The 26,872-nt window shown below is 38.4% G+C and overlaps 2 protein-coding genes across 2 annotated transcripts in view; one reads left to right on the forward strand and one right to left on the reverse strand.

Annotated features, from left to right (window-relative positions):
* LOC121385858 overlaps positions 1-10,482 on the reverse strand; it is a 48,492-nt gene extending 38,010 nt beyond the window's left edge. Inside the window, exons 1-6 of the mRNA XM_041516647.1 lie at positions 10,393-10,482; positions 6,920-7,231; positions 5,699-5,708; positions 3,351-3,540; positions 3,043-3,180; positions 1,660-1,794 (exon numbers count right to left, since the gene is read on the reverse strand). Coding sequence (XP_041372581.1) covers positions 1,660-1,794; positions 3,043-3,180; positions 3,351-3,540; positions 5,699-5,708; positions 6,920-7,199 — 753 coding nt within the window. The 5' untranslated portion in view covers positions 7,200-7,231; positions 10,393-10,482. The remainder of the gene's footprint in view (positions 1-1,659; positions 1,795-3,042; positions 3,181-3,350; positions 3,541-5,698; positions 5,709-6,919; positions 7,232-10,392) is intronic.
* A 5,376-nt stretch (positions 10,483-15,858) lies between these two features.
* Positions 15,859-26,872, forward strand: part of LOC121386932 — a 33,887-nt gene continuing 22,873 nt past the window's right edge. The window contains exons 1-3 of the mRNA XM_041517983.1: positions 15,859-15,924; positions 17,366-17,907; positions 23,697-23,905. Coding sequence (XP_041373917.1) covers positions 17,400-17,907; positions 23,697-23,905 — 717 coding nt within the window. The 5' untranslated portion in view covers positions 15,859-15,924; positions 17,366-17,399. The remainder of the gene's footprint in view (positions 15,925-17,365; positions 17,908-23,696; positions 23,906-26,872) is intronic.

Consider the following 26,872-nt stretch of genomic DNA (forward strand, 5'->3'; position numbering starts at 1 on the left):
AACACATTGTTTAACAGTTAAAACCTCAACACATTGTTTAACAGTTAAAACCTCAACACATTGTTTAACAGTTAAAATCTCAACACATTGTTTAACAGTTAAAATCTCAACAAATTGTTTAACAGTTAAAAAATGTGTTTTGTTTAACGACACCACAAGAGCACATCGATTAATTAATCATTGGCTATTGGATGTCAAACATTTGGTAATTTCTGACTCGTAGTCATCAGAAAGAAAGAAAGAAATGTTTTATTTAACGACGTGCTCATCACGTTTTATTTAGGGTTATATGGCTTCAGACATATGGTTACGGACCACAGAGATAGTGAGAGATGAAATCCGCTGTCGACACTTCATGGGCTACTCTTTTCGATTAGCAGCAAGGGTTCTTTTATGTGCACCATCCCACAGACAGGGTAGTACATACCACAGCCTTTGATAGACCAGTTGTGATGCACTGGCTGGAACGAGAAATAACCCAATGGGCCCACCGGCGGGGATCGATCCCAGACCGACCGTGCATCGAGAGAGCGCTTTACCACTGGGCTACAACCCACCCCTCATAGTCATCAGAGGAAACCTGCTACATTTTTCCTAATGCAGCAAGGGATCTTTTATATGCACTTTCCCATAGACAGGAGAGCACATACCACGGTCTTTGTCCAGTTGTGCTGCACAGGTTGGAATGAGAAAAAACACAATCAGTTGACAGGATCCATTGCGGTGGTTCAATCCTGCGTCGCAAGCACCTCAAGTGAGCACTCAACCAACTGAGCTAAATCGCCCTCACCCCCAGGAAAGAAAGGATAGAACCCCCCCCCCCCAAAAAAAAAGGTGTGGGTATTTTTAATTTTAAATAACAGGGGTTTTAAGATGTTTGTCAATTCTTAAACCCAGTACATACAATACCTGAATTCTCAATTTCCAGACCTAATACTAATATGATTATATACGTCAAGCGTTGTAAGAAAACGGTGATTTTTAATCAGGTGGTCAATTATAGACAATTTATGAGAGGGCCTAGTAGGTAGTACTAAACCAAATAACTTCCGGCTGGGTCAAAGTTCGAGGTGCACCCAACTTTTGATAGAGAAGTGAACACCATAAGTCCTGTGATTGGTTATAAATGTGTGTGTGTGTGTTGGTTGTAAAAAATAATAGTGCACCCAACTTTTAGAGAAGTCACCATGGTGATATAAAAAATAATAGTTTCATCTGGGTAAAAAAAATATGCAATTTTATTTCATCTAGTACCAATGTGTCAAGTAGCCTTGTGCTTGAAACATGTATGGGGTACCTGTAAACAAAAGTACTCGTATTTTGTGCGGAACTAGGGTAGTAATAAACGCTGTCCGTTATCTCAGAAACGAGCAGCTTGACCCCCAATTTTTTCTGATTCACTTTGAGTGTGAGGGGTGGTAGTATTTATATCCGTGACGTTTATGTCGCTGTCATATGATACGCTGCAGGTGGGAGTTTTAGCCACATATGTTACTATTGTCGTCTATGGGATTTGATTTGGTAGTATACACCCAGTAAGTTGGCAAACTTGTGCCCAATCCTTTTATTGTTTATGCAATAAAACATGTTTTCAATCAATTCTGGCAATCTTTTATAAATCTACATTCTGATTATTAGTTCTAAAGCATTGTGACAAACCTGTGATTTTTTAATCAGATGGTCATACTGACGATATGTCTTGGCGTCGATCTTGGAGTGGAATGTGTATTCACCTGTGACCTCATCATAGTAAAAGTATGTTCCGCTCGTCGGGTCGTAATACAGACCTTGTTCCTGAGAAAATAGATATAAATGAATGGAAGGTTTGATGATGCCATAGCACATGTTTAAACTATGGCTATTTGAAAGAAAAGGAAAGTTTGAATAATGACACCTCAGCACATGTTTAAACTACGACTATTTGAAAGGGAAAGAAAGTTTGATTAACGACACTAAATAAATAATACTGAGGTGTAATAAATAAGATATGTGTTACTACATGGTGTGATAAATAAGATATGTACCCCATCATTGTAGTATCCAGTGTTGTAGTTGTAGTAGTGTTAGTTGGTGTAATAAATATGTCATACCAAGGTGTAATAAATAAGATATGTGTTACTACATGGTGTAATAAATAAGATATATATGTACCCCATCATAGTAGTATCCAGTGTTGTAGTCGTAGTAAAGTTGAGTGTTAGTGTGATGTAATAAATATGTTATATTGTGGTGTAATAAATAAGATATGTGTTACTACATGGTGTAATAAATAAGATATATGTACCCCATCATAGTAGTATCCAGTGTTGTAGTCGTAGTAAAGTTGAGTGTTAGTGTGGTGTAATAAATATGTTATATTGTGGTGTAATAAATAAGATATGTGTTACTACATGGTGTAATAAATAAGATATATGTACCCCATCATAGTAGTATCCAGTGTTGTAGTTGTAGTAAAGTTGAGTGTTAGTGTGGTGTAATAAATATGTTATATTGTGGTGTAATAAATAAGATATGTGTTACTACATGGTGTAATAAATAAGATATGTGTTACTACATGGTGTAATAAATAAGATACATGTTACTACATGGTGTAATAAATAAGATATGTGTTACTACATGGTGTAATAAATAAGATATATGTACCCCATCATAGTAGTATCCAGTGTTGTAGTCGTAGTAAAGTTGAGTGTTAGTGTGGTGTAATAAATATGTTATATTGTGGTGTAATAAATAAGATATGTGTTACTACATGGTGTAATAAATAAGATATATGTACCCCATCATAGTAGTATCCAGTGTTGTAGTCGTAGTAAAGTTGAGTGTTAGTGTGGTATAATAAATATGTTATATTGTGGTGTAATAAATAAGATATGTGTTACTACATGGTGTAATAAATAAGATATAGGTACCCCATCATAGTAGTATCCAGTGTTGTAGTCGTAGTAAAGTTGAGTGTTAGTGTGGTGTAATAAATATGTTATATTGTGGTGTAATAAATAAGATATGTGTTACTACATGGTGTAATAAATAAGATATATGTACCCCATCATAGTAGTATCCAGTGTTGTAGTCGTAGTAAAGTTGAGTGTTCTCGTCATAAACAAAGCCAGTCTGCTGCATGACAGCTTCAGCTGTCGCTTTTAGAGTTTCCTCTATCGAAAGAGTAGCGCCCTCTATTGGCTGAAAATTAAACAAGAGTTGTTAATCTGTAGCGCCCTCTATTGGCTGAAAATTAAACAAGAGTTGTTAATCTGTAGCGCCCTCTATTGGCTGAAAATTAAACAAGAGTTGTTAATCTGTAGCGCCCTCTACTGGCTGAAAATTAAACAAGAGTTACTGATCTGTAGCACCCTCTGCTGGCTGAAAATGAAACAAGAGTTGTTAATCTGTAGTGCCCTCTGCTGGCTGAAAATTAAACAAGAGTTGCTAATCTGTAGTGCCATCTGCTGGCTGAAAGTTAAACAAGAGTTGTTAATCTGTAGCGCCCTCTGCTGGCTGAAAATGATACAAGAGTTGTTAATCTGTAGCGCCCTCTGCTGGCTGAAAATTAAACAGTTGTTAATCTGTAGTGCCCTCTGCTGGCTAAAACTATTTTTTAAATGTTAAAACGACAAAATGATACTGTACTCAAAATCATATCTCGTCATATGCCAGTGTCAAAAGGACATCTTGATAAGGTAGTGACTGCTCCCTGCTGTATATTAACTACCGGTACTGCCTGCATGGCGGATGATGCTTAAATGAGGATATATTTGATACATAACTTTGTGTAAATTGAATAATGTGGACTGTTTATTACTTAGCGGCTACATTAACCACCTTCTTAAACAATGTGATTAATCTGTGATGTAACAAAACATTTTTAAATGTAGCCAACATGGAAGGCACAACAACATGGGCGTACATAGGAGCGGTTCGATGGGTTCGACCGAACCCCCCCTGAAATCGCTTTTTTTATAATTTAATATACCTGACATTGATATCTGACATTATTATATTTATTCAACATAGAAATATATGCCCAATATCTCTGCAATCTATTTTGGAACCCCCCTTTTCAAAATCCTATGTATTGGAACCCCCCTTTTCAAAATCCTATGTACGCCCATGAACAACCAATGAAATTCTTCCCACTTATTTTTACAGCTGGTTATAAACTACCATCATGACAGGGCAACCAACCTAATGGAAATATTTTTCCATAATTTTCTGATATTTTAATTTTCATGTGCGCGAATGCCCTTTTCAAAACAATAATTTGAAGTGCACGAAAACGTTATTTTCATAAAAGTAATTTTAAACAGTGCAAAAAATGTCATGTTTGACATATATTTGCAAATATATCATTATTTATATGTGAATTGGAACTTCCTCGTAAAAAAAAAAAAAACACCCACCTACACACACACCAAAAATCATCAACAATTTCACACAAAACAAATCCCACTTTATTAGCAAACATTTTATTAGTTTAAGACTCCCACCTACAGATTAGCTATAAAGTGACAAAGAAACTTGGGACCAATGTTATTTTTATGTAGGTACATTGCCACATATGCAATATTTCATCATATGCATGTAGTAGGGTCAAAATGATTTGTGGCAAACTGGTTCGGGGACGAAACGTCTGCAACCAACATTAAGACTGGCTGCCATTTTGCCTTACACTTACACTACTATTACATAATCAGTAACACTTTTGGGGAGCCAGTGTACAGAACAAATTTAATAAAATAATATCGGTAGGTATATTAATGTCATGGATGCATCATATAATAGATTAGTGGTGGTCAAATATTATTTAGTCAAATGTTGCATGTGAAAGCCAGTGGAAAGAAGACAATTGTCGGTTTGGGTTGTGTGTTTTTTTTGTACAATCGTAGCGTTCTTCTGTTATATATTCATGCTTTTATCCTCAGTGGCAAAATTGTATACATCACCATAGAACCGATGCCTGCCCCATAGGAACATACGTCTATGATATTTAAAATATCTTTAAAATGAATACATAAACTATTCAAGTATAAAAAATAAGAAAGAAAATTTTCATATATGGCTTCAGTTTACTCGACATTTTTATTGGTCGGCTGTTGACAATAGACACACGCCCGCGGCCTTGGTAATGGCACAAAACTAGACAAAACGGAGCTGAGGTTGAAATGAGTGATAAAGATATTTAATTCCAAGAATGTAGAATTTAATAAGAAATAGGAGGTGGGAAGAGAGGGGGAGGGGGAGGGAGAGAGAGAGAGAATGAGGGAGGGAGAAAGAAACAGAGAGATAGATTGAGAGATATATGTATGCAGAAAGAGAGAATGAGAGGGAGGGAGGGAGAAACAGAGACAGATAGAGAGAGATGGATTGAGAGATATATGTATGCAGAAAGAGAGAGAGAGAGAGAGAATGAGGGAGGGAGGTAGGAAGAAACAGAGAGAGAGAGAGAGAGAGAGATGGATTGAGAGATATATGTATGCAGAAAGAGAGAGACAGAGATATTGTGTACAAGACATTGTCTGGGGTAGGAAAATAACCAAGTCCATCGAGGGAAATCGATCCTGTGACCCATCAAACCTCTGCCAACACTCTAACCCCGAGCTACATGCCAACCCGTATCCAGGCCTCCAAGAATTGAACATTTACATACACCACTTATGGGTTATGAAGACAAAAATGAAAAATTACCCAGCTTCGTGTGCACCTAGCCCATGCTGAAAATGTAAATGATGTCATAAATTTCACCTGTCAATACAAAAAATTGATTTGTTAAAACATTGGCTTATTGGATGTCGAGAACATTTGGCCCTCTGACAGAGGTCTTCGAAAAGAAAGTCAAATTACCTCATTTTTTGTGCATTAGTACCATGCTGGAAAAGCTTCTTTTTCATGTCAGATACAAAATTGATTTTAATCATATTTGGATGTCCTATAATCCATATCCACTTTAGGTTCAGGCATGGATCTTTTATATGCACCATCCCACAGACATGATAGCACATATCACAGCCTGTGAAATACCAGTCGTAGTGCACTGGCTGTAACAAGAAATAGCCTGACGGGGATCGATCCTAGACTGATCACACATGAAGCGAACAATTTACCACTGCGAAGAAAATGGTTTATTTAACGACGAACTCAACACATTTTATTTATGGTTATATGGCGTCAGACATATGGTTAAGGACCACACAGATTTTGAGAGGAAACCCGCTGTCGCCACTACATGGGCTACTCTTTCGATTAGCAGCAAGGGATCTTTTATTTGCGCTTCCCACAGGCAGGATATCTGTGTCGGTATCTGGATTAAAAATCCCATGCCCCGACTGTGATCCAAACCCAATACCTACCAGCCTGTAGACCGATGGCCTACCACGACGCCGGTCATGTAAACAGAAAGATGATCATCCAAATAATATTTTTTGAACGATTAACGCCATTATTTTTTAATATTTAAAGTCACATAAAGTCAACTCAGGACTTCTAGATCATGGTAGCCCCACTCCCATGACTAGTGATGTTCAGTGTTGGGCTAGTAAATAACTACTATTGACATGCCCGACGGCTAGTGAAAAAAATTGGTCAAATCTCTATCTCCCTCTTTAGGGGACATATCTGATTATTACTACTATTTAGTAAAATTGTATTAACTTGAAGTAAAGTAGGGCTAGTGACTTTTTAATCATGGCTAGTACATTTTAAAAAATCACCGATCCCATGGCTAGTGGATTTTACCAAAATTCTAGAAGCTGTGATCAACTTGAAGTAAGTAGGGCTAGTGAATTTTTAATTGTGGCTAGTAAATATGTTAAATCACTGATCCCATCGCTAGTGAATTTTATAAAAATTCTAGAAGCCCTGTCATAAATGGGACTTTGGTCGCATTTGGCGAGTTGATGTCTAGCCTTTTATGGGCCTATCTCACCTGTCAAACTCTCGTCAGCATCGGTTTGAACCTGCGCATCTTGTGTTTGAACCTTTCTCATCCGGTATTCTTCAATCTGGCGATTCAGCTTCTCCATCTCCTCTCTCAGACTCTCGCTGTACGTCTCCGATCTCTCGAGTTGGCGCTCTTTAGTTGCCAGTTTCTTCATCGTATTTGCTAACACAGCCTTCGTGGTCTCGAGCTGTGAGTACAGATCTTTAGAGCGAGCCTCCAGCTCCTCCAGGACTTTACTCTTCAAGTCCTCTGAGTCTTCCATCATGTGCTAGTGACTTTGTACTATAATCACCTCTTCTAAAATGAAAAAAAAAGAAGTCTGTTTTGTTTAACTATCCTGTCTGTGGGATGGTGCACATAAAAGATCCCTTGCTACTAATGGTAAAATGTTTCAGGTTCTTCTCTAACACTATGATAAAATTACCAAATATCTGACATCCAATAGCCAATGACTAATGAATCAATGTGCTCTAGTGGTGTCGTTAAATAAAACAAACCTTTTCATGGTGATTGTCGGGCACTTGTCGTATTATTGTATGAGACGGCTCCTGGAAGACGGGATGGCCGAGTGGGCGATCATGTGACGCAACGTCACGATATAGGTCGGCGAACTTAGAATTCTGCTGTCTGGAGTTTGCCGAAGCTTAGCCGAATGTGGGTGCTGTCAGGTTTCTTTCTGTACAGTGTGTGTATTAGTGATTAATATCTGGATTTTTTTTAATCAAGGATCTCGAAAATTATCAATGTAAATGTATTTGACGTCAAACATAGGATTGTTGTGGTATTAGAGTAGGAATCTTTGACTACTCTTTAGTGGGCAGCGATTGAAAGAAAATTACATAGCTTGATCTTCAACTGTAATGAGAGCGTATGTAACTGTCTAAATGTCCGTCTAACTCTCTTACAGTCAAAGTACTCGGGCTAGTTACATTACATAATCATTTGTGGTTTATGTACCTAAGACAAATATATATAAATCTTATAAATTAATATTCAGTTTTTACTATAATGAGGACCAGTTGCATGATACTTATTTAAAATCATTATAATGATGCAATAAACACTGTACTTCCACTAATCATAAGTAAAACCTCATCACCAACAACGTGTGAAACATACTGGAATAATACCCATTTTCGTGAGTAACTTTATGTCAAACACAATATTTATTATTTGTACAAAAATAATCTCTTGAAGTATACTCTTGTTACCAACATTTTACTGCACAACAAATATACAAAACTAACTGATACAAGTATTGTTTATATAGCAAAATAGTATTTTCGTTGTCTTGCAGTGACGTGGTTTTAACAGTGTGTATCGTTGTCAACTCTGGTCCAGAGTCTGGCACTCGTCATAGTTGCATTATGTAATCTAGTGGGAAGACGTTTTACAAGTCAGATGCGTTATTAGGACATTACACAACCTATTAAATCAGCGGCAACATGCATCGTAGCCATTACAATGACAACAAACATTATATAATAACACATCATTTTATAAACTCCATGTGCTTTTTTAACAATAATAATATCCCACAATTCTCATTTCGGCAAACATTAAACAGTCGGGACAATTCAGCCTGTTAAATTCTCGGAAACCGAAATTAGCCAATATTTTCCGAATGCAAAAAAAAAAGGCGGAGTTACTTCCCTTATGATATTTTAGCGAAAGTAGATAAAATTTTGTTTATGCTTAAAAAAATGTCATTTAACAGGAGATTTTTTCTTCCGTGCAGCTTTGCGTGAGGTTTGATCAATTATTGGGAGACTCCCGTAGAATCTGGGAGGGTTGACAGGTCTGGGCTGACCCAATGCTTGCACGGCATGCTATATCAGGGTTTCTGCCAGAGGGTAAAATGGGTATGGCGCCATACCCAAATTTTTATTTATTTTAAGTTAACATTTTGACAAAATTAATGACTCTTATCATTATTGTATGATTTTCTTAAGCCTAACCCTAAATGTAACCCATTTTCTTTGTTGAGGAGGCCCCCCATAGCCCTTGTTGACTGTGGTTGCATTAAATAACATAGCGCCATACCCAAAAATTTCTTTCTGGCAGAAACACTGTATATATATATATATGTACATAATTGTAAGCTATATTTAATATTATGACACCCATGCCCCCATCCCTCTCAATTAGGTACATGTACATAATTGAGAGGGAGGGTGGTTGTGGGTGTCATAATATTAAATATAGGCATAGCCTACAATCATGTTGGTCTCATCATCTCATGTTATCAAAAATCAGTTAATTAGCACCACCAGATTCCTAGGGGAAAATCGGTACGGTTATAGAATATGTCCACCACCTAAGAACAACCATTTACTGTATACTAAATAACAAATCGATAATTTAAAAGGGACATACCTTAGTTTTTAAACACTAAGGCATATTTGTTTACTATTAGAGCTGTTTTTTGACAACTGAAATCATACTTTACTTAGGTTTTATTGTTTAGATTATCCATTTCCGTACATGTTCGAAGTGTTTTAGGTCATCCTGGTGTTTTTAATATCACAAAATGCATTTCTCATATGTTTAAAAATGCACGTGCGTCTGAGAGGTAATAGTTATGGAGTCGAGTTTTAGTTTATTTTAAGAGGGTATTTCACCATTTCAAAGTCAGAGACTCATGTTTCATTCAATTGTAACTTTATCCAAATGTGTTACAAGTTTGTAGATAAACTAAACTTAATGTTAATTTTCATGGGCTGAAACTAGGGTATGTCCCTTTAACTACTTTGATGATTACTAAAATAAAGCCAATAGCCTGTTCAGACATTTGTACATCTTTTTAGTGATAATAATGTTTTCAAATCAGTCATTTTAGCTGCCATTTTGATTGTAGACTTCTTACAAATGCTACGCTATGCCATGACCTGATACACATCGGTCTATTGTTACAGAGGAGTGTTGATAGCCTACATGTCTACAGAGTGATTAGGGTTAGCAAGGAGGGCTGCCCCCCCCCCCCCCCACCCCAATAAGTCTAAATCTCCATAGCCTCGAGTTAATTTCTGTTTTATTTTATTTCAGTTTAGGAACTTTGCGTTATTTGTGTTTTATTTTAGGAGCAGTTAGGGTTAAGGTCGATTGGTTAGGGTCTTCCATTTTATTTTGTTTTAGGAACATAGGGTCGAGTGATTTTCTGTTTGATTTTATTTTAATTTAGGAACTTTGCGTTATTTTCGGTTTTATTTTATTATGGTCATGGTCAGGGTTAAGGTCGATTTATTGAGGTTAGGGATCAACCTCAGGCATAAAGAAAACATTTTCCAAAACATTGGAAAAAAAAGACCAGTGCAAGTTCAACTGCAAAATACTGCGAAAATTTGGCAGAGGGGCATTATATTTAACAGCGACCTATAAATTCCCAGTAGTCTGTTTGCAAGGTTTTCCACTTAGGTTGTGATCCTAGATAAATGTAGATATCATTTGTGGTGGCAAACCTTTTGCAGCACGCCGGGTATTACATTAATTTCGTCAGACGTTACTCTCAAATCCAGCACTTCCATTGCAGATCTTCCATGATAAAATTCCTCCATACATTTTGAGACCTCAACCACAAATAATAGATTGCCATGGCTACTAAAAGAACAAAACGTGAGAAAATCACATGTGTTAAATTAACAAAACACCGACGCAGTTTAAAACAACGACTAGCATGTGTCTAATATTTAGTTATAGTATTTACACAGATTACTTCGAATAACTGTGAGAGATTTAATGAGTACTTTATGATATTTTTATAAAAAGCTACGCCTAATGGGTCCATCAGGGATTTTTCATCTACGATCCATGAAACATCCGGTAAACACCCTATCCCATCCCACTGGTAAAATGGGGCCCAAGCCTGGTGCTTATTTTTTTTTTTTTTAAAGTCTAGACTCGAGACTAATAGAGTCTGAGACACTAATGTCATGACAGCGCCATACAAATTGTATGCGTGTGACGTCATCAGAGATTGAATCAGGCCCCGTGCTTATAAACCTTAAAGTCTAGACTTTAATAAAGTCCAGACTTTAACGTCATGGCAACGCCATTCAAATAGCATTACGTTAAAGTCTGGACTTTATTAAAGTCTAGACTTTAAGGTTTATAAGCACGGGCCCTGGACTCTAAACATTTTATAAGCGCGGGCCACACACTCCACCCTCTCCAAAAAAAAAGATAGAAAGAAAAAGAAACAAAAATTAATGCCGAAAATATTTACACTGCCCAATAATTAGGGGCCCAGTTCTTTTAATTATTGATATACAAAAGGTGTTTTAAAAAGTGTTAAAATCATTTGAGTCGACCACGGAGTGCTACAAATTTATCTAAAATTATGAAAATGATGCGTTAAAGGCATTCCTACCTTCCGAGAGGCGGATCTAGGGGTGGAGGGGGGGGGGGGGTGGCAGGGGCCCGGGCCTCCCTAAATTTTGCGATAGTTATAATTTTATTATATATTAATTTTCATTTTTTTTATGACCCCCCTCCAAACCTCCCCCAAAGTTCCCTTGGCATTCCAGCTCATGTCACTGGGGCCCCCTAAATGGATTTTCTGGATCCGCCACTGATTCCTATTGTTACAGGTAAAATCTACCATCGGGCAAAGAACGGACAAGAACATAAAACTGTCTTGAATGGTTGCCTGCAACTGTTGAGTTAAAGTTTGTTTTTGTTTAACAACACCACTAGAGCACATTGATTTATTATCCATCGGTTATTGGATGTCAAATATTTCGAGGAAATCCGCTATATTTTTCCATTAGTAGCAAGGGGTCGTTTATGAACACCATCCCGCAAACAGGATAACACATACCAAGGCTTTTGATATACTAGTGGTGCACCAGGAGGAATGAGGAATGGCCAGATGGGCTCATCGATGGGGATCGATCCCAAACTGATCGCACACCAAGCGAGCGTTTTATCACTGGGCTACGTCCCGGATCTCACTGTGCTACATCCCCCGCCACTGTTGACATACCAGGGGAGGTCGGTTTAGGATCGATCCTCGTCGGTGGCCCCATTGGGTTATTTCTCGTTCCAGGTAGTGCTCGATAATTGGTGTAACAAAGGCAGTGGTAAGCACTATCCTGTCTATGGAATGGTGCATATAAAAGATCCCTTTCTGCTAATCGAAAAGAGTAGCCCATGTAGTGGCGACAGCGGGTTTCCTCTCTATATATATCTGTGTCGTCCTTAACCATATGTCTGATGCCATATAACCGTAAAATAAAATGTGTTGAGTGCGTCGTTAAATAAAACATTTTCTTCCTTCCTGTTGAGATACCTGACAATGAAGTTGCAGGCAAAGTTGCAACATAAAAAAGGCGCTCCTTGATGAGAATGCCAGCAACTGCATTAAACCTGTGCCAACGAAATGCTTTCATTAGATGTTTCCCACGATTCTCCGTCTCTTACGTGGTGACTGGAACTACAGGACTCGTCTATGGTACTTCTCCCTTAACCCCATGGCCCTATCACTAACAATTTTTTTTAAAAGAGGACAACAACAACACCCCCCACCCCACCCTAGAAAATAAACAAAACAAAACAAAAACAAAAACAAACAAAAAAACCTATCATCCATTCTCACCAGACTTAGAGTTTTTTCTCCATCTTCGCATGATGAGGTACCATGTCGTATAATTACCTTTTATATAGAGGACAAAGTTTAAAATAAATTTAAAAAAAAAAAAAAAAAAAAAAAACGTATGTTATTTTCTTCACGTGCCTGAGGGTAATTGTCAAAACTGTCACTGAATTTTTTACTTTAGAACGACAACCCATAAACCTGTTTTATTTCTAAAATACTCATTTATCGATTAAAGCTCACCTATTACCCCATTAAAATTAGAGTGATTCATTATTTATCGGCTATTGATTGATTAATGGTTGGCTATTGGATGTCAAACTTTTGGTAATTTTGACGTATAGTCTTATAGAAGAAATTCGCTACATTTTCCCAAGGTAAGCCACTAAAGCTAAAACACTTTATTCGGACCAGTATTCTCTGTCCTGGAGAAAGGGACGGGAGGTATAGCCCATTGGTAAAGCGCTTACCTGATGCGCGCTCGGTCTAGGATGGACCCCCGTCGGTGGGTCTGTTGGGCTATATCTCGTTGCAGCCAGTGGGATATCAAAGGCCATAGTATGTGCAATTCTGTCTGTGGGATGGTGCGTATAAAAACACTCTTTACTACGAATGTAGCGGGTTTCCTCTTTAAGACTATATGTCAAAATGTTAAAAAAAAATTGACATTCAATAGCCATTGATTAATAATCAATATACTCTAGTGGTGTGGTTATAGAAAACACTCTTTTTAAAACTGTCAGGCAGAAAGAGAGCTTGTGATATCCTGTCTGTAGGAATGAAAGAAGTGTTTTATTTAACGACGCACTCAACACATTTTATTTACGGTTATATGGCGTCAGACATATGGTTAAGGACCACACAAACTCCTCTTTTACTTTGGCAGGGATCTTTTATACAGGCAGGAGCACAAACCATCCTTTTTGATGGATCTTCGCAAGGGTTTACATTATTGAGCTTGCGGAATCACTCAGCGTTGTCATGGTGTTTGCGTAAGTTTGACTTTTGAGAGGCTTTCACAATAGCCTTGAAAAAATAGTCCTGTTCACCGAATGGTGGTTTATTTGTCGATGGGCTACTCTTTTCGATGCACTTTTATGCAAAATAGATAGGATAGCACATACCACGGCCTTGATGTACCAGGCCACCCTTTCTCTCTCTCGTTTGTTTTCTCTCTCTCTCCTCTCTCTCTCTCTCTCTCTCTCTCTCTCTCTCTCTCTCTCTCTCTCTCTCTCTCTCTCTCTCTCTCTCTCCCTCCCTCCCTCCCTCCCTCCCTCCCTCCCTCCTCTCTCTCTCTCTCTCTCTCTCTCTCTCTCTCTCTCTCTCTCTCTCTCTCTCTCTCTCTCTCTCTCTCTCTCTCTCTCTCTCTCTCTCTCTCTCTCTCTCTCTCTCTCTCTCTCTCTCTCTCTCTCTCTCTCTCTCTGTCTCTCTCTCACGTCCACCCCCAATGGAATATGACATGCACAGTTTTATGAGACACGACTGCAAAGAGAATCCACGAAATAAATCCTGGCGATAAAAAATATATATTGTGGGTGCAGATAATATGCTGAGACACTTTCTGTTTGAAATGAAGGAATGAAATGTTTTATTTAACGACGTACTCAACACATTTTAATTACGGTTATATGGCGTCGGACATATGGTTAAGGACCACACAGATAGAGAGATAGGAAACCTGCTGTCGCCACTTCATGGGCTACACTTTCCAATTAGCAGCAACGGATCTTTTATTTGCGCTTCCCACAGGCAGGATAGCACAAACCATGGCCTTTGTTGAACCAGTTATGGAACACTGGTCGGTGCAAGTGGTCTACACCTATCCATTGAGCCTTGCGGAGCACTCACTCAGGGTTTGGAGTCGGTATCTGGATTAAAAATCCCATGCCTCGACTGGGATCCGAACCCAGTACCTACCAGCCTGTAGACCGGTGGCCTAACCACGACGCCACTGTGTTCTGGCTCTAAATTAGGGGCAGGACGTAGCCCAGTGGTAAAGCGTTCGCTTGATGAGCGGTCGGTCTAGGATCGATCCCTGTCGGTGGACCCATTGGGCTATTTCTCGTTCCAGCCAGTGCTCCACATTGGGCTATTTCTCGTTCCAGCCAGTGCTCCACACTGGGCTATTTCTCGTTCCAGCCGGTGCTCCACATTTGGGCTATTTCTCGTTGCAGCCAGTGCTCCACATTGGGCTATTTCTCGTTCCAGCCAGTGCTCCACATTGGGCTATTTCTCGTTGCAGCCAGTGCTCCACATTTGGGCTATTTCTCGTTGCAGCCAGTGCTCCACATTGGGCTATTTCTCGTTCCAGCCAGTGCTCCACATTGGGCTATTTCTCGTTCCAGCCAGTGCTCCACAATGGTGTAACAAAGGTCGTGGCATGTACTATCCTGTCTGTGGGATGGTACATATAAAAAAATCCTTTACTGCTAATCGAAAAGAGTAGTCCATGAAGTGGCGACAGCGGGTTTCCTCTCCCAATATCTATGTGGTCCTTAACCATATATCTGAAGCCATATAAGTGTAAATAAAATGTGTTGAGTGCGTCGTTAAATAAAACATTTCCTTCCTTCCTTCTAAATTATTGTTGTTTCAGTGTGTTTCTTATCATCCACAAAGTTAAAAGTTTGCTTTATTTAACAACACCACTAGAGCACATTCAGGCCCGTAACTAGCGTGTCATGTAGGGGATCAATTTTTCAGATGGGACACATGTTAGTGGTTAGCAAGAGAGAAAAAGAAGTTTGTTTTGTTTAACGACACCACTAGAGAACACTGATTTATTAATCATCGGCTATTGGATCTCAAACATTTGGTCATTTTGACATATAGTCTCGGAAAGGAAACCCGCTACATTTTTTCCATTAGTAGCAAGGGATCTTTTATATAGACAGGATAGCACATACCACGGCCTTTGATATACAAGTCGTGGTGCACTGGCTAGAACGAGAAATAGCCCAATGGGCCCACCGATGGGGATCGATAACAAACCGACCGCGCATCATGCGAGCGCTCTTACCACTGGGCCAAATCCCGCCCCAAGTAAGAGAGAAGAGGGTGTAGTGGTCTTACACCTACCATCGGGTAGTTAAAACTCGCTCTGGGTGGGAGCCAATACCGGGTTGCGAACCCAGTACCTACCAGCCTTATGTCCGATGGTATCCTATGACTCTGTTTATTTAAAACGCGACCGCGGCTATATAATATATGAGTTTTTATTCCCATACACCCAGCCGCGATATAGCGCTCTCCCAATGTTCGACCGCAGATTCTTTATGCTATCAAGGCAATGACGTCACACTATCGACCCCATCGACAGATGAGATACATGTCCCTGGCTTTGATCAGTCGGCAGTCTCGAAGACACACGAATGGCGGTTTCCTTTCCACTCGACATATGGTAAGTGATTGTTTTATGTAGCGTCGTACTCGAGATGTTTTTTTTTTTTAAAACCCTGCAGCTTGGTGGCCATTTTCAACGATATGTCTGTAGTCGGAAACTGTAGGTTTAAACATGACCTAACCATTCATGGGAATGCGTAGAAGAGACGTAAGAGCTTCCTGCGAGGGTGGATCAATAATCTAAACAATGCCCAGAAGCCAGGCCGACTTGGGAGTTGTTCCATTCACTGGCTATCTAAGAAGAAACAGGAGCCTGATGCCATACGGTAAAAATGTTAATCCAATTGTGACAAAAATCAATCCTCCAAAAACTAGATGCTACGTCAAAGCATTGACCACCTGAAAGGGCATTAGCAGACCAACACATGGATAGTTCATTATTACAGGCAGGGGTAGATTAGATATATTAGTACTAATAAAGGTAGAGTAATTATCTATATGAGTATTATCAATAGCAATATCAGTACTAGCATAGATATATTATTAACACCGGGATAGAGTAATCATGTAACTGTAGATTATTAACACAGGGGTCGAGTAATCCTGTAACTATAGAGTATTAACACAGGAATAGATCAAATTGGATTTATTGCATATTGAAAATTTTCGATGTATATTAAATATGTACATTACTATGGGTGCATAGCGTAGTTACTATATAGTAAACACCTACATGCATTTACCACAGATTGGTATTTAGACAGCCATGTGTTTGTGTTCATATAAATAAGATACATTCATTATATACAATGTATTGACATAAAAAGGTTGGTTCATTATATATTGTAAAATAACAGGCATGCGCGCGAGCGTACACACACACGCGTACACACACACACACGCACACACACACATTCATATACGTGCGTGCGCACACACACATACACGCAAACAGACACACACACACACACACACACATTCATATACGTGCGTGCGCACACACACATACACACACACACACACACACATACATTCATATACGTGCGTGCGCACACACATATACACACATACACACACAGACACACACTCACACACATACACACACAGGCACACACTCACACACATACACACACATACACATTCATATACATGCGCGTGTGTCCTCCCCCCCCCCCCCCCCCCAATGTCATTTTCCCCTCTCCCCGAGGGGGTTGCAAAATATATATCCTGGGAAGTGGACCCCGCTGCTATTTGTGCTACAGGCCCCGCGGATTCTTAAACCGGCTCTGGCCTGGGCATCGGACAGAAACAGTTGTATATGCAATGGCGTAGCCAGCATGAGGCAGACGAGGCACTTGCCTCGTCTGGAATTTCCCCAGATTTATTTTATTTTTCCCATGACACTGATATTTATTTTACAGGTCGTGGTTTTCCTCGGCGTTATGTTTTTTCCTCTCTGGCTACGCCCCAGATATGTATTTGCTATTTCTCTATTTCAGATATTGGAAACTCAGTCCATATTCACAAGTCACTATGGAGGCTAGGGTTATTTTTAGTAAAAAAGCTAAACATCGAAACGGGTACCTAGAGGAATTCCCAACGACGGAGAAGGACTATGAGGGGGAGTACTCGGACGAGGATGACGTGTTTGTGGAGGACCCTATTTTAGACATTGCAGGAGCGACCAAGCCGCTTATGCACCCGCGCAAAAGGACGAAAGTGACGAGTCGCACCCCTGAATGCAAATGTCGTGTTCTGTTTCGACCTATACTGTATTTTCTCTTGCTAGTTATCGCCCTTGGTGGACTGATGCTTCTCATACTGTACCTCATGGATAAATACAAGCATCATTCTGATTCGTCGAGTGGAAATTTGTATGACGCTAACGGTCTTCTAAGCAGTTCTGTGATTGGATGTGACACGATAGAGGTGGAGGACGTGTGGGTTGTCGGGATACCCAAGTTGTTGACGGAATCTGCGCTGCGATTGGTCGATGTAAACCAAGACGGGACCCTTGATGTGATTCTCGGTTTTGCAACAGGTGAGTTTGTTGTGACGTCACAGGCTACCAATTTTGAAAATCTGTAGCCAGTTTCACACAAAACATCGTAAGTTTACGTCTGGTACTAGCAGTTATACCGGTCATGCATTTAGTGGGTAGGTGTAAGACCACTACAACCTCTTCTCTCTCACTAACCACTAACCACTGTCCTGGACAGACGGCCCAGATAGCTGAGGTGTTTGCCCAGGACAGCGTGCTTGAAATTTAATTGGATATAAGCACGAAAATAAATAAATAAATATAACACTTTAAAGTCTGGACTCAAATATCCAATGACGTCACACGCATATCATCTATCTAGCGTTTTAATGTCCGTATGTTCGTGCAAACTGTGAGAGCTAGTCTCTGTTATGGGATTCTAGGTTTCTGTTAATTTCTTTTTCTCCCTCACCCTTTCCCTCCATGCTGTCTAATCCCTTCTTTCTCCATCTATTTTTCTTTCTTTCTCCAAGTGTTTTGCGTTTTGTGTGTGCGTCTCTGTCTCTGCCTCTGCCTCTGCCTCTGCCTCCCTGTCTCTCTCCGTCGCTTTCTCTCGCATTCGTTCTTTCTCTCCAAGATAATGAAGTTTAGTGTATGTCTGACACTGGATATAATTCCAGCATATTAATTTCGTATACACCCATATATGTGAGAACACCATGCATAAGTTATGATTTCGTACGGCAATAACACACATTATATGTGTGTTTGTTATTGATTGAAAGATATATAGAGGTTTTGTCACAACTGGGTTTTTTTTATTATGGTTTAAATATCAGCTGAGTCTATGTTAATCGGTATTTGTCGAGGCTCTGCCTAGACAAATAGAGAATAATACATGCGTGGCATTTAGTACCATTTATCTCAGAACGAGTTGCTTTAAAACGTTTTTAAGCAATTCGTTGTGAGATAAATGGTATCTAACGGACACGAATGTATTATTATATTTCTTAAATATCCTCAAAAAACAGGTTTTGAGCAAATTGTAACATCTTTTTCAACTAAAAGTTATTTACAGCCGTTGCACTTGTAGCTGACTTACGCGTCACAGATACATGATTGCCAGATTAACTATACGTCACAGTGTAATCGATTTCCGCCGTACAGGTTTAAAAAAAAATGATTATTGGATTTATGGCATTGGTGACCTGGTCATCAACTAGGAGCAGCCAGTCGTATGTCTTCAAATTGTTAACACACGTATAAAAATAGTTTGTTTTGGTTAACGACACCATTGGATGCCAAACATATAGTCATTTTGATACAGTCATAGAGATGAAACCCGCTACATTTTTTCCATTAGTAGCACGGGATCTTTTATATGCACCATCCCACAGACAGGATAGCACATACCACGGCCTTTGATATACCAGTCGTGGTTCACTGGCTAGAGCGAGAAATAGCTCAATAGGCCCACTGACGAGAATCGATCTTAGACCGACAGCGCATCAAGCGAGCGCTTTACTACTGGGCTACGCACCCCCACCCCTTAACACACGCACATGCGTAAACAACTATGTTTTATCAAAAATAGCGCATGGTGTTGTGACCAACGGATGTGTAAGAAATACCGATTAATTAGATGAGGTTGATAGTTTCCATATTAAAAAAAAAACCCACAAGTAGCGAATTCTATTTATCCTATAACACTTCTAAAATAAAATTTTAATTCGATATTTAGTCAATGAAAGTTCTGAAGTCGCCTCACAGTTAATATGACGTCACGCACTTCAACTAAACCTCATCAAAAAGTTATCCCGGGTCTTGTTGCTTGTATAAGAATTGTTTCTCATTTTTTAGGAATTTATCGATGTATAAAAGTCACAAATGGTATAAAATCGCGAAGTGTACCTTAAAACACTCAAAAATAATTTCTTTCGTTCTTACCGTCAACCATGTTCTGTAAATAAGCGTAGGAATACATGTATACATACTATTGGAAATTGTCCGCTAAAAATAAAAATAAGTATTGAATCAACAAAAACAGTGTATATATCTTTATTATAACTTCTTTTTAAAAAATGAAACAATTTCATGTGCAGATTTGTCTTGTGTTTTTCTATCGCAAAGTGACCTTGATATTAACTTTTGTTTACGTGTAGTGACTGTTGGTGTTGTGCGGTTATTTCGATCGTGGTCTTCCGTGATGACGTATTTTTATGAGGTTTATGGAAGGATAACACTTGGTTTTTTAGTGACGTCAGCCAATCAGAATACAGTAAATCGTATAAATTCGGAAAGTTTGTAATTATAAATATATGACCCACTGACAGCAAAGCATTATTAACCGAGTTAATAATGGTATGGATATTATTGGTAAGTTATAGGATAAATGATTTTCCGCTCGTAGACCACTCAATGAAATGAGCACTATCGAAATTGACTGCTCTGTGACATATAAGTTAACTTGAAACTAAGTGCTCGGTGACGCATAGGTTACTGGCAAGCGGCAGTGCTGTAACTAAATTTTAGTTGAAAAAGATGTTTAACTTTGTTTTTAAAACCTGCTTTATTTTGACGATATGTATTCCTTAGATACCATTTAGTTTACAACTCGTTGTTTTAAAGGCATATTGTCACAGACCACTGACCTATTTAATGGTCTAACAAAGTATTACCTGAACAAAAAACATTTGATTTGTCCCTAAATGTACTTTATTCAACCATCTTCATAACCACCACCATACTCCATTTATTTATGACATTTTGTAAAAATCATTGAATTATGGCAATGGTCCATAATTCAAAAACTAAAATTGCCGAGAGGGTTGACATGGATTTCACTCCATCATGGTTCAGTTAAGGTGATGCGATAGCTAGATTTGGTTTCCAATAATTAATATAATTTTTATTTATTATCCATTTTTAGAGAAATAAGGTCCTTAAATCCCTGACAGTATGCCTTTAAAACGTATCCAACTCGCTTGTACTAGTTAGATACGTTTTAAAACAATTCGTAAGACAATTGTTAGCTATTGTCCATTCATGTAGTATGCTATATTTATCTGAGATCTCAAAAATCCCAAGCACGGTAATATCGGTGTATCGTACTTAATTGGGTTACCATGGCAACACTAAGATCTCACCAATTGGATGACTGAACCACAGGCTACCCACTTCACCATTCACATACGAATGACCGTGGTTATTGATTTTTTTTTTTTTTGATTTTTTTTTTTTTTTTCTGAAGGGACATTCCTGGGTTTGCTGCATTGTAAAATGTTTCCAACTAATAAAATATTTCCCGATTAAACTTACATATTAAATATATTTGTTTGTTTAGGTTATCAATGTCTGTATATTCAATGTGTTTCTGGTCGTCTTAATATTTGTAAGAAGGCCAAACTGGATTTTGTCTTCAAATAATTTCATACGTACGAAAAAATATATTTTAGGAAATATAATGAAATTTACGCTAGTACAAATAATAGAACGATCAGAAACACGTTTAATATACAGTCTAAGATAAGTGCATACCATGGTCTTTCATATACTAGTCGTGGGGCATTGGCTGGGACGGGAGTTTGGAAACGTACTTATTTATAAAGGTTTTTTGTTTGTTTTTTTTAAAATAATGAGAAGAGATACGGGGTGGGGTAGGAAACGTCTCATACTGAACCGTAAGACTAATAATGATTTGAAAAATAAAGCGGGTCGGTTATGACAGCACAAAGAGATCAGAAATGATCAAAGCTACTTTGATGTTCCGCAGTTCATATATTATTTGTCTATTTCATTCTTGAGATAGATAGATAGATAGATAGATAACAATTTAACGTGTCCATATACCACTAGGGTTTCGAACACGCCCATCCAGAGTCCGACCTCCGATAAGATCGGTGGCCTGACTCGGGATGAGGGGAGGATAGAGTTGAAAATGGGCAGAATTTTGAAGATAGCTATTAGTAAAAAAAAGTTAACAGAATTAAAAAATAAAAAATAAAAAAAAAATTACAAGCCAAAAAAAAAGAAGAATTGACTGCTCGGCCGAATATTTATATAATTTGGAGCATTTTAGATGGACAGTCCAAAAATAAATAAGAGAAAGAAGAGAGGATCGGACTATTTAATAATATTAAAAAAAGAGAATAATTTCGACATATAATTTTGAACGGAGGTCTAAAAGTTTAAAGTCCAATCTAAATGGTCCGGGCCGGGGGGGGGGGGGGGGGGTGAGTTTAAGGTGGGCGGAATTTGGAATACGAATTTAGTAGTTAGGTCAAAGACCTAAAGCCAAAATGAGCTCATTCATACAAAATCATGTCTGGACAAAAATTTAAGTCCAAAGAACAAAATTAGACTGCTCGACCGAAAGGGTTTTAAGGTGATTTGAGCAATTTAGACGGGCTGCCAAAATAAAGTGCGTCGGACTGTTTACAACAACAACAAACAAACAAACAAACAAACAAATTAAAGTCCAACTAAGGCCTTGGAACGGTTGGCGACTACGGGGACGAGATGAAGTGCTTGGCGTTGAACTGTGGCACCAGTTTCCTCCAACGGTGGGCTAGCAAGGTCTTAGCTAGCTCGACGTAATGGGCGCCGGCGATGATCTTCAGTACTCTGTGGATGGTGTAGTTGTCCATGTCTTCGAAGAGTAGTCCCTGTCTGTAGAGATCTCTTGAGAGAGAGGGTAATGTGTCTTAAACAGATGGACACTTCGCCATATAAATATAATCCTCTTTTTTTTTCTCTCTCTTTTAAAAAAAAAATATAAACATAAAAAGGGGCAATGAAAACTCTAAATCACCCAATGTTTTCCTGGGGACAAAACAAATTAAAATTGAAAATAAACTAAAATAAAAAGTAAAGTGACGTAAAGTGACGTAAGGTAAGGTAAGGTAAGGTAAGGTAAGGTAAGGTAAGGTAAGGTAAGGTAAGGTAAGGTAAGGTAAGGTAAGGTAAGGTAAGGTAAGGTAAGGTAAAGTAAAGTAAAGTAAAATAAATGATATATCAAAAATTGAACCCCTCCAACCCCCCCCCCCAAAAAAAAAAACCCACCTTACCAAAATGTTTGTTAAAACGTAGTAGTAGCAGTAGTAGTAGCAGTAGTAGTAGTAGTGGTAGTAGTGGTAGTAGTAGTAGTAGTAGTAGTAGTAGTAGTAGTAGTAGTAGTAGTAGTAGTAATAGTAGTAGTAGTAGTAGTAGTAGTAGTAGTAGTAATAGTAATAGTAGTAGTACGTAGTAATAGCAATAGTAGTAGCACGTAGTAGTAGTAATAGTAGTAGTAGTAGTAGTAGTAGTAGTGGTAGTAGTAGTACGTAGTAGTAGTAGTACGTAGTACGTAGTACGTAGTACGTAGTACGTAGTACGTAGTACGTAGTAGTAGTAGTAGTAGTAGTAATAGCAATAGTAGTAGTAGTAGTAGTAATAGTAGTAGTAGGAGTAGGAGTAGCGGCAGCAGCAGCAGTAGCAGCAGCAGAAGAAGCAGACGTGGTTGCAGAAGTGGTAGTATCAGTATCAGCAGCAGCAAAAATAGTATAAATGGAATCTTTTTTGTTTCATCTGAAAACGTACATAAATCGTATTCGTAAACTATTTTTAAAAAAATAATAATAAAAAAAATAAAAAAATGCATTAGCTATTTGATTCCGTTCCGTTCCTTTCTAGTCCGCGTTTTACCAAGATCCTATTGTCATCTAGTGTAAGTGTCGGGTACTCGGGTCCGGGACGAGTTTGACCCTCGAGTACTCGAGTCTAATATGTTGGACTCGTGGAAGCCCTAGTAACATTGCTACGTCCCGACACGTGAAATAACTTTGATAATAGATGTGTGTTGTATTTCACAGGTGCTGACGGCTACGGAATTCCCGACGTCGTCTGCGACATCTACTTCAACGGCACTCGGCCGTGTCTGGGCGGTTTGATTGCGCTGGAAGGGGTGACAGGTCGTGAGTTATGGCGTCATTACACCGAGCACGAATTGTACGCAATCAACTGTAACGTTGACCTGAACGGTGATAAGGTCAAGGACTGTCTCGCTGGCGGGAGAGCTGGGGTATGTGACGCCATAGTAGTTAATACCACCACGGAACTCGTTCATTATTATCGCCGCTGTGCGTCAGATGGGTTTTTTCTGACGTTCATATGTAATGTTCTGTTGTATCGTGTTGCGTAATAATTTCGTGACGTCGATTGTTTATGATTTTTTTTTTCGTGTTTTTGGTAAATACTAGATGTAACCCGTGTTTACATGGGGGGTGGGGGGGGGGGGGGTCTTATACCAGGATCGTAGCTAGGATTTTTTTTTTTTTGGGGGGGGGGGGGGGGGGACTGAGTAGTTAATAGTCTAAAACTCCTTTTCTTTAACTTTCTATAATGCTTTCCGAATTTTTTCCCCCATGCTAGCTACGGCCCTGTATACTGGGTTCCACCCATCTTCATTCTTTCCATTTTTCAATTAAATCACTTTATCAATGATTTCATTAATATCATTTACAATTACAACTCTTTATCAATGACTTCATTAATATCATTTCAATCACAACACTTTATCAATGACTTCATTCTTATCATTTCAATCACAACACTTTATCAATGACTTCATTCTTTATCAATGACTTCATTCTTATCATTTCAATCACAACACTTTATCAATGACTTCATTCTTATCATTTCAATCACAACACTTTATCAATGACTTCATTAATATCATTTCAATCACAACACTTTATCAATGACTTCATTCTTATCATTTCAATCACAACACTTTATCAATGACTTCATTCTTATCATTTCAATCATAACACTTTATCAATGACTTCATTCTTATCATTTCAATCACAACACTTTATCAATGACTTCATTCTTTATCAATGACTTCATTAATATCATTTCAATCACAACACTTTATCAATGACTTCATTCTTATCATTTCAATCACAACACTTTATCAATGACTTCATTCTTATCATTTCAATCATAACACTTTATCAATGACTTCATTCTTATCATTTCAATCACAACACTTTATCAATGGCTTCATTCTTTATCAATGACTTCATTAATATCATTTCAATCACAACACTTTATCAATGACTTCATTCTTATCATTTCAACCACAACACTTTATCAATGACTTCATTAATATCATTTCAATCACAACACTTTATCAATGACTTCATTAATATCATTTCAATTACAACACTTTATCAGTGACTTCATTCTTATCATTTTCAATTAAATTTTATCAATGACTTCATTCTTATCATTTTCAATTACAAACACTTAATCGAGAAGTGACAGTTTTCCGATAGGCAAAACTAATCCATAGAAGCAGTCACGACCATGTTACAACGTCCTTTCGACTTTATTTTGAAACTGTTCATTGTTTTGTCGCTCAGATTTATTTGTCTTGGTTGTGATCATTTTCAATTACGACACTGTATCAATGTCTGGCAAAATGGAACTGTTCGCTATGTTAAGCAGTACGTAACATATTCTCGGACAAGTTCTTAACAGATCGCTGAGAGTCCGTTTACTTCCGCATTAAATTCCTCCTCGATTCACTGCGCTCCTCGGCTGTTTGTCAGGTTGAATTGATGCAGATCTGAGGTTTACTCGTGGCGAATACTGATCGCCTGTGTTGGAGGGAAATGAAGAAAACTCTATTATCAATGACGATCGACCTGCTATTTGAGGAATGTGTTTAATGCTCTCGCATAAAGAAAAGACCACAAAGCAGACCCGTCGGAGATTATTCCGAGCTGATGCGGCCGTAAATAAAATAATATTATAACAAATTTAAAAGATAAAAAAATAATAATCGTTATTAATATTTATTATGGAAAGCCATGTGCTGTGTTGAGTGTGTATATACCACGAAATCAAATCAAAACCATGGACAACAATCAAAACATATAATATGTGGCAATCTGATTAAAATTAGCTCTACTGGGTCTAACAGCACTGCGTGGACTCCCATGTGCAGGTGACATTTCATCTATAAATAACAATTAAAATATCGACCAATTACACTTCGCTTTTTATAGCGTTATTCGGGAGGATACAAATTCTAAAAATATCGGGCGAGACTATTTATGTAATAGGCGAACTTGTTGGTCTATTTCAACATTAAAAAAAACAGGGGGGAAAGTGCAGTAATAAACTCTGGATTGTATACTAGTATAAACAGATTTTATGCCTATACCATAACGGGTTTTTTTTCGTCTTGAAACGAATTTTATATAAAATTTTATACTGAAATTAGTTTCCGGCATACTTCGTAATTCACCCGAATCATTTCGTATACCCTCGGCATAATCCCGAATGTTTTCAAATTCTTTTTAAATCACTGGCATGATTTTGCAAGTAAGGTTTTGATTGGTCGAATGAAAGGTCAACTGGACATGAGCTCCAACGGGATGCTGTTAGATCCACATGTAATAGTGGAGCTAATTTTAATTAGATTGAATATGTGGCTAAAGATTGCTGCAAATTTACAATCAACATAGCCGGCCGTTCAGTAATTACGTAGGCTACTGCTTTGTTGTTTTTTTTGTTTTTTATGGGGGCGAGACTTTTTGGCGGGTGGGGGTACTATTCTTGACCTGATGCGCAACCGATCTAGGATCGATCCTCGTCGGTGGGCCCATTGGGCTATTTCTCGTTCCAGCCAGTGCTCCACAACTGGTGTAACAAAGGCCGTGGTATGTACAACCCTATTTGTGGGATGGTGCATATAAAAGATCCCTTGCTGCTAATCGAAAAGAGAAGCCCATGAAGTGGCGACAGCGGGTTTTCTCTCTCAATATCATTCTGTGTGGTCTTTACCCATATGTCAGACGCCATATAACCGTAAAAAAATGTGTTGAGTGCGTCGTTAAACAAAACATTTCCTACCTTTATTCTTGAGGGGTGGAGATGGGGTTCGTTTCTTTGATCATTGGTACTAACCCTATATATATATATATCTGTCTCTTTCTTTCTCTCCATCTCTTTCTCCATCCAACTCCCTCTCCCTCCC

Source organism: Gigantopelta aegis, chromosome 12, assembly GCF_016097555.1.
Source record: "Gigantopelta aegis isolate Gae_Host chromosome 12, Gae_host_genome, whole genome shotgun sequence".
Lineage (NCBI taxonomy): Eukaryota > Metazoa > Mollusca > Gastropoda > Neomphalida > Peltospiridae > Gigantopelta > Gigantopelta aegis.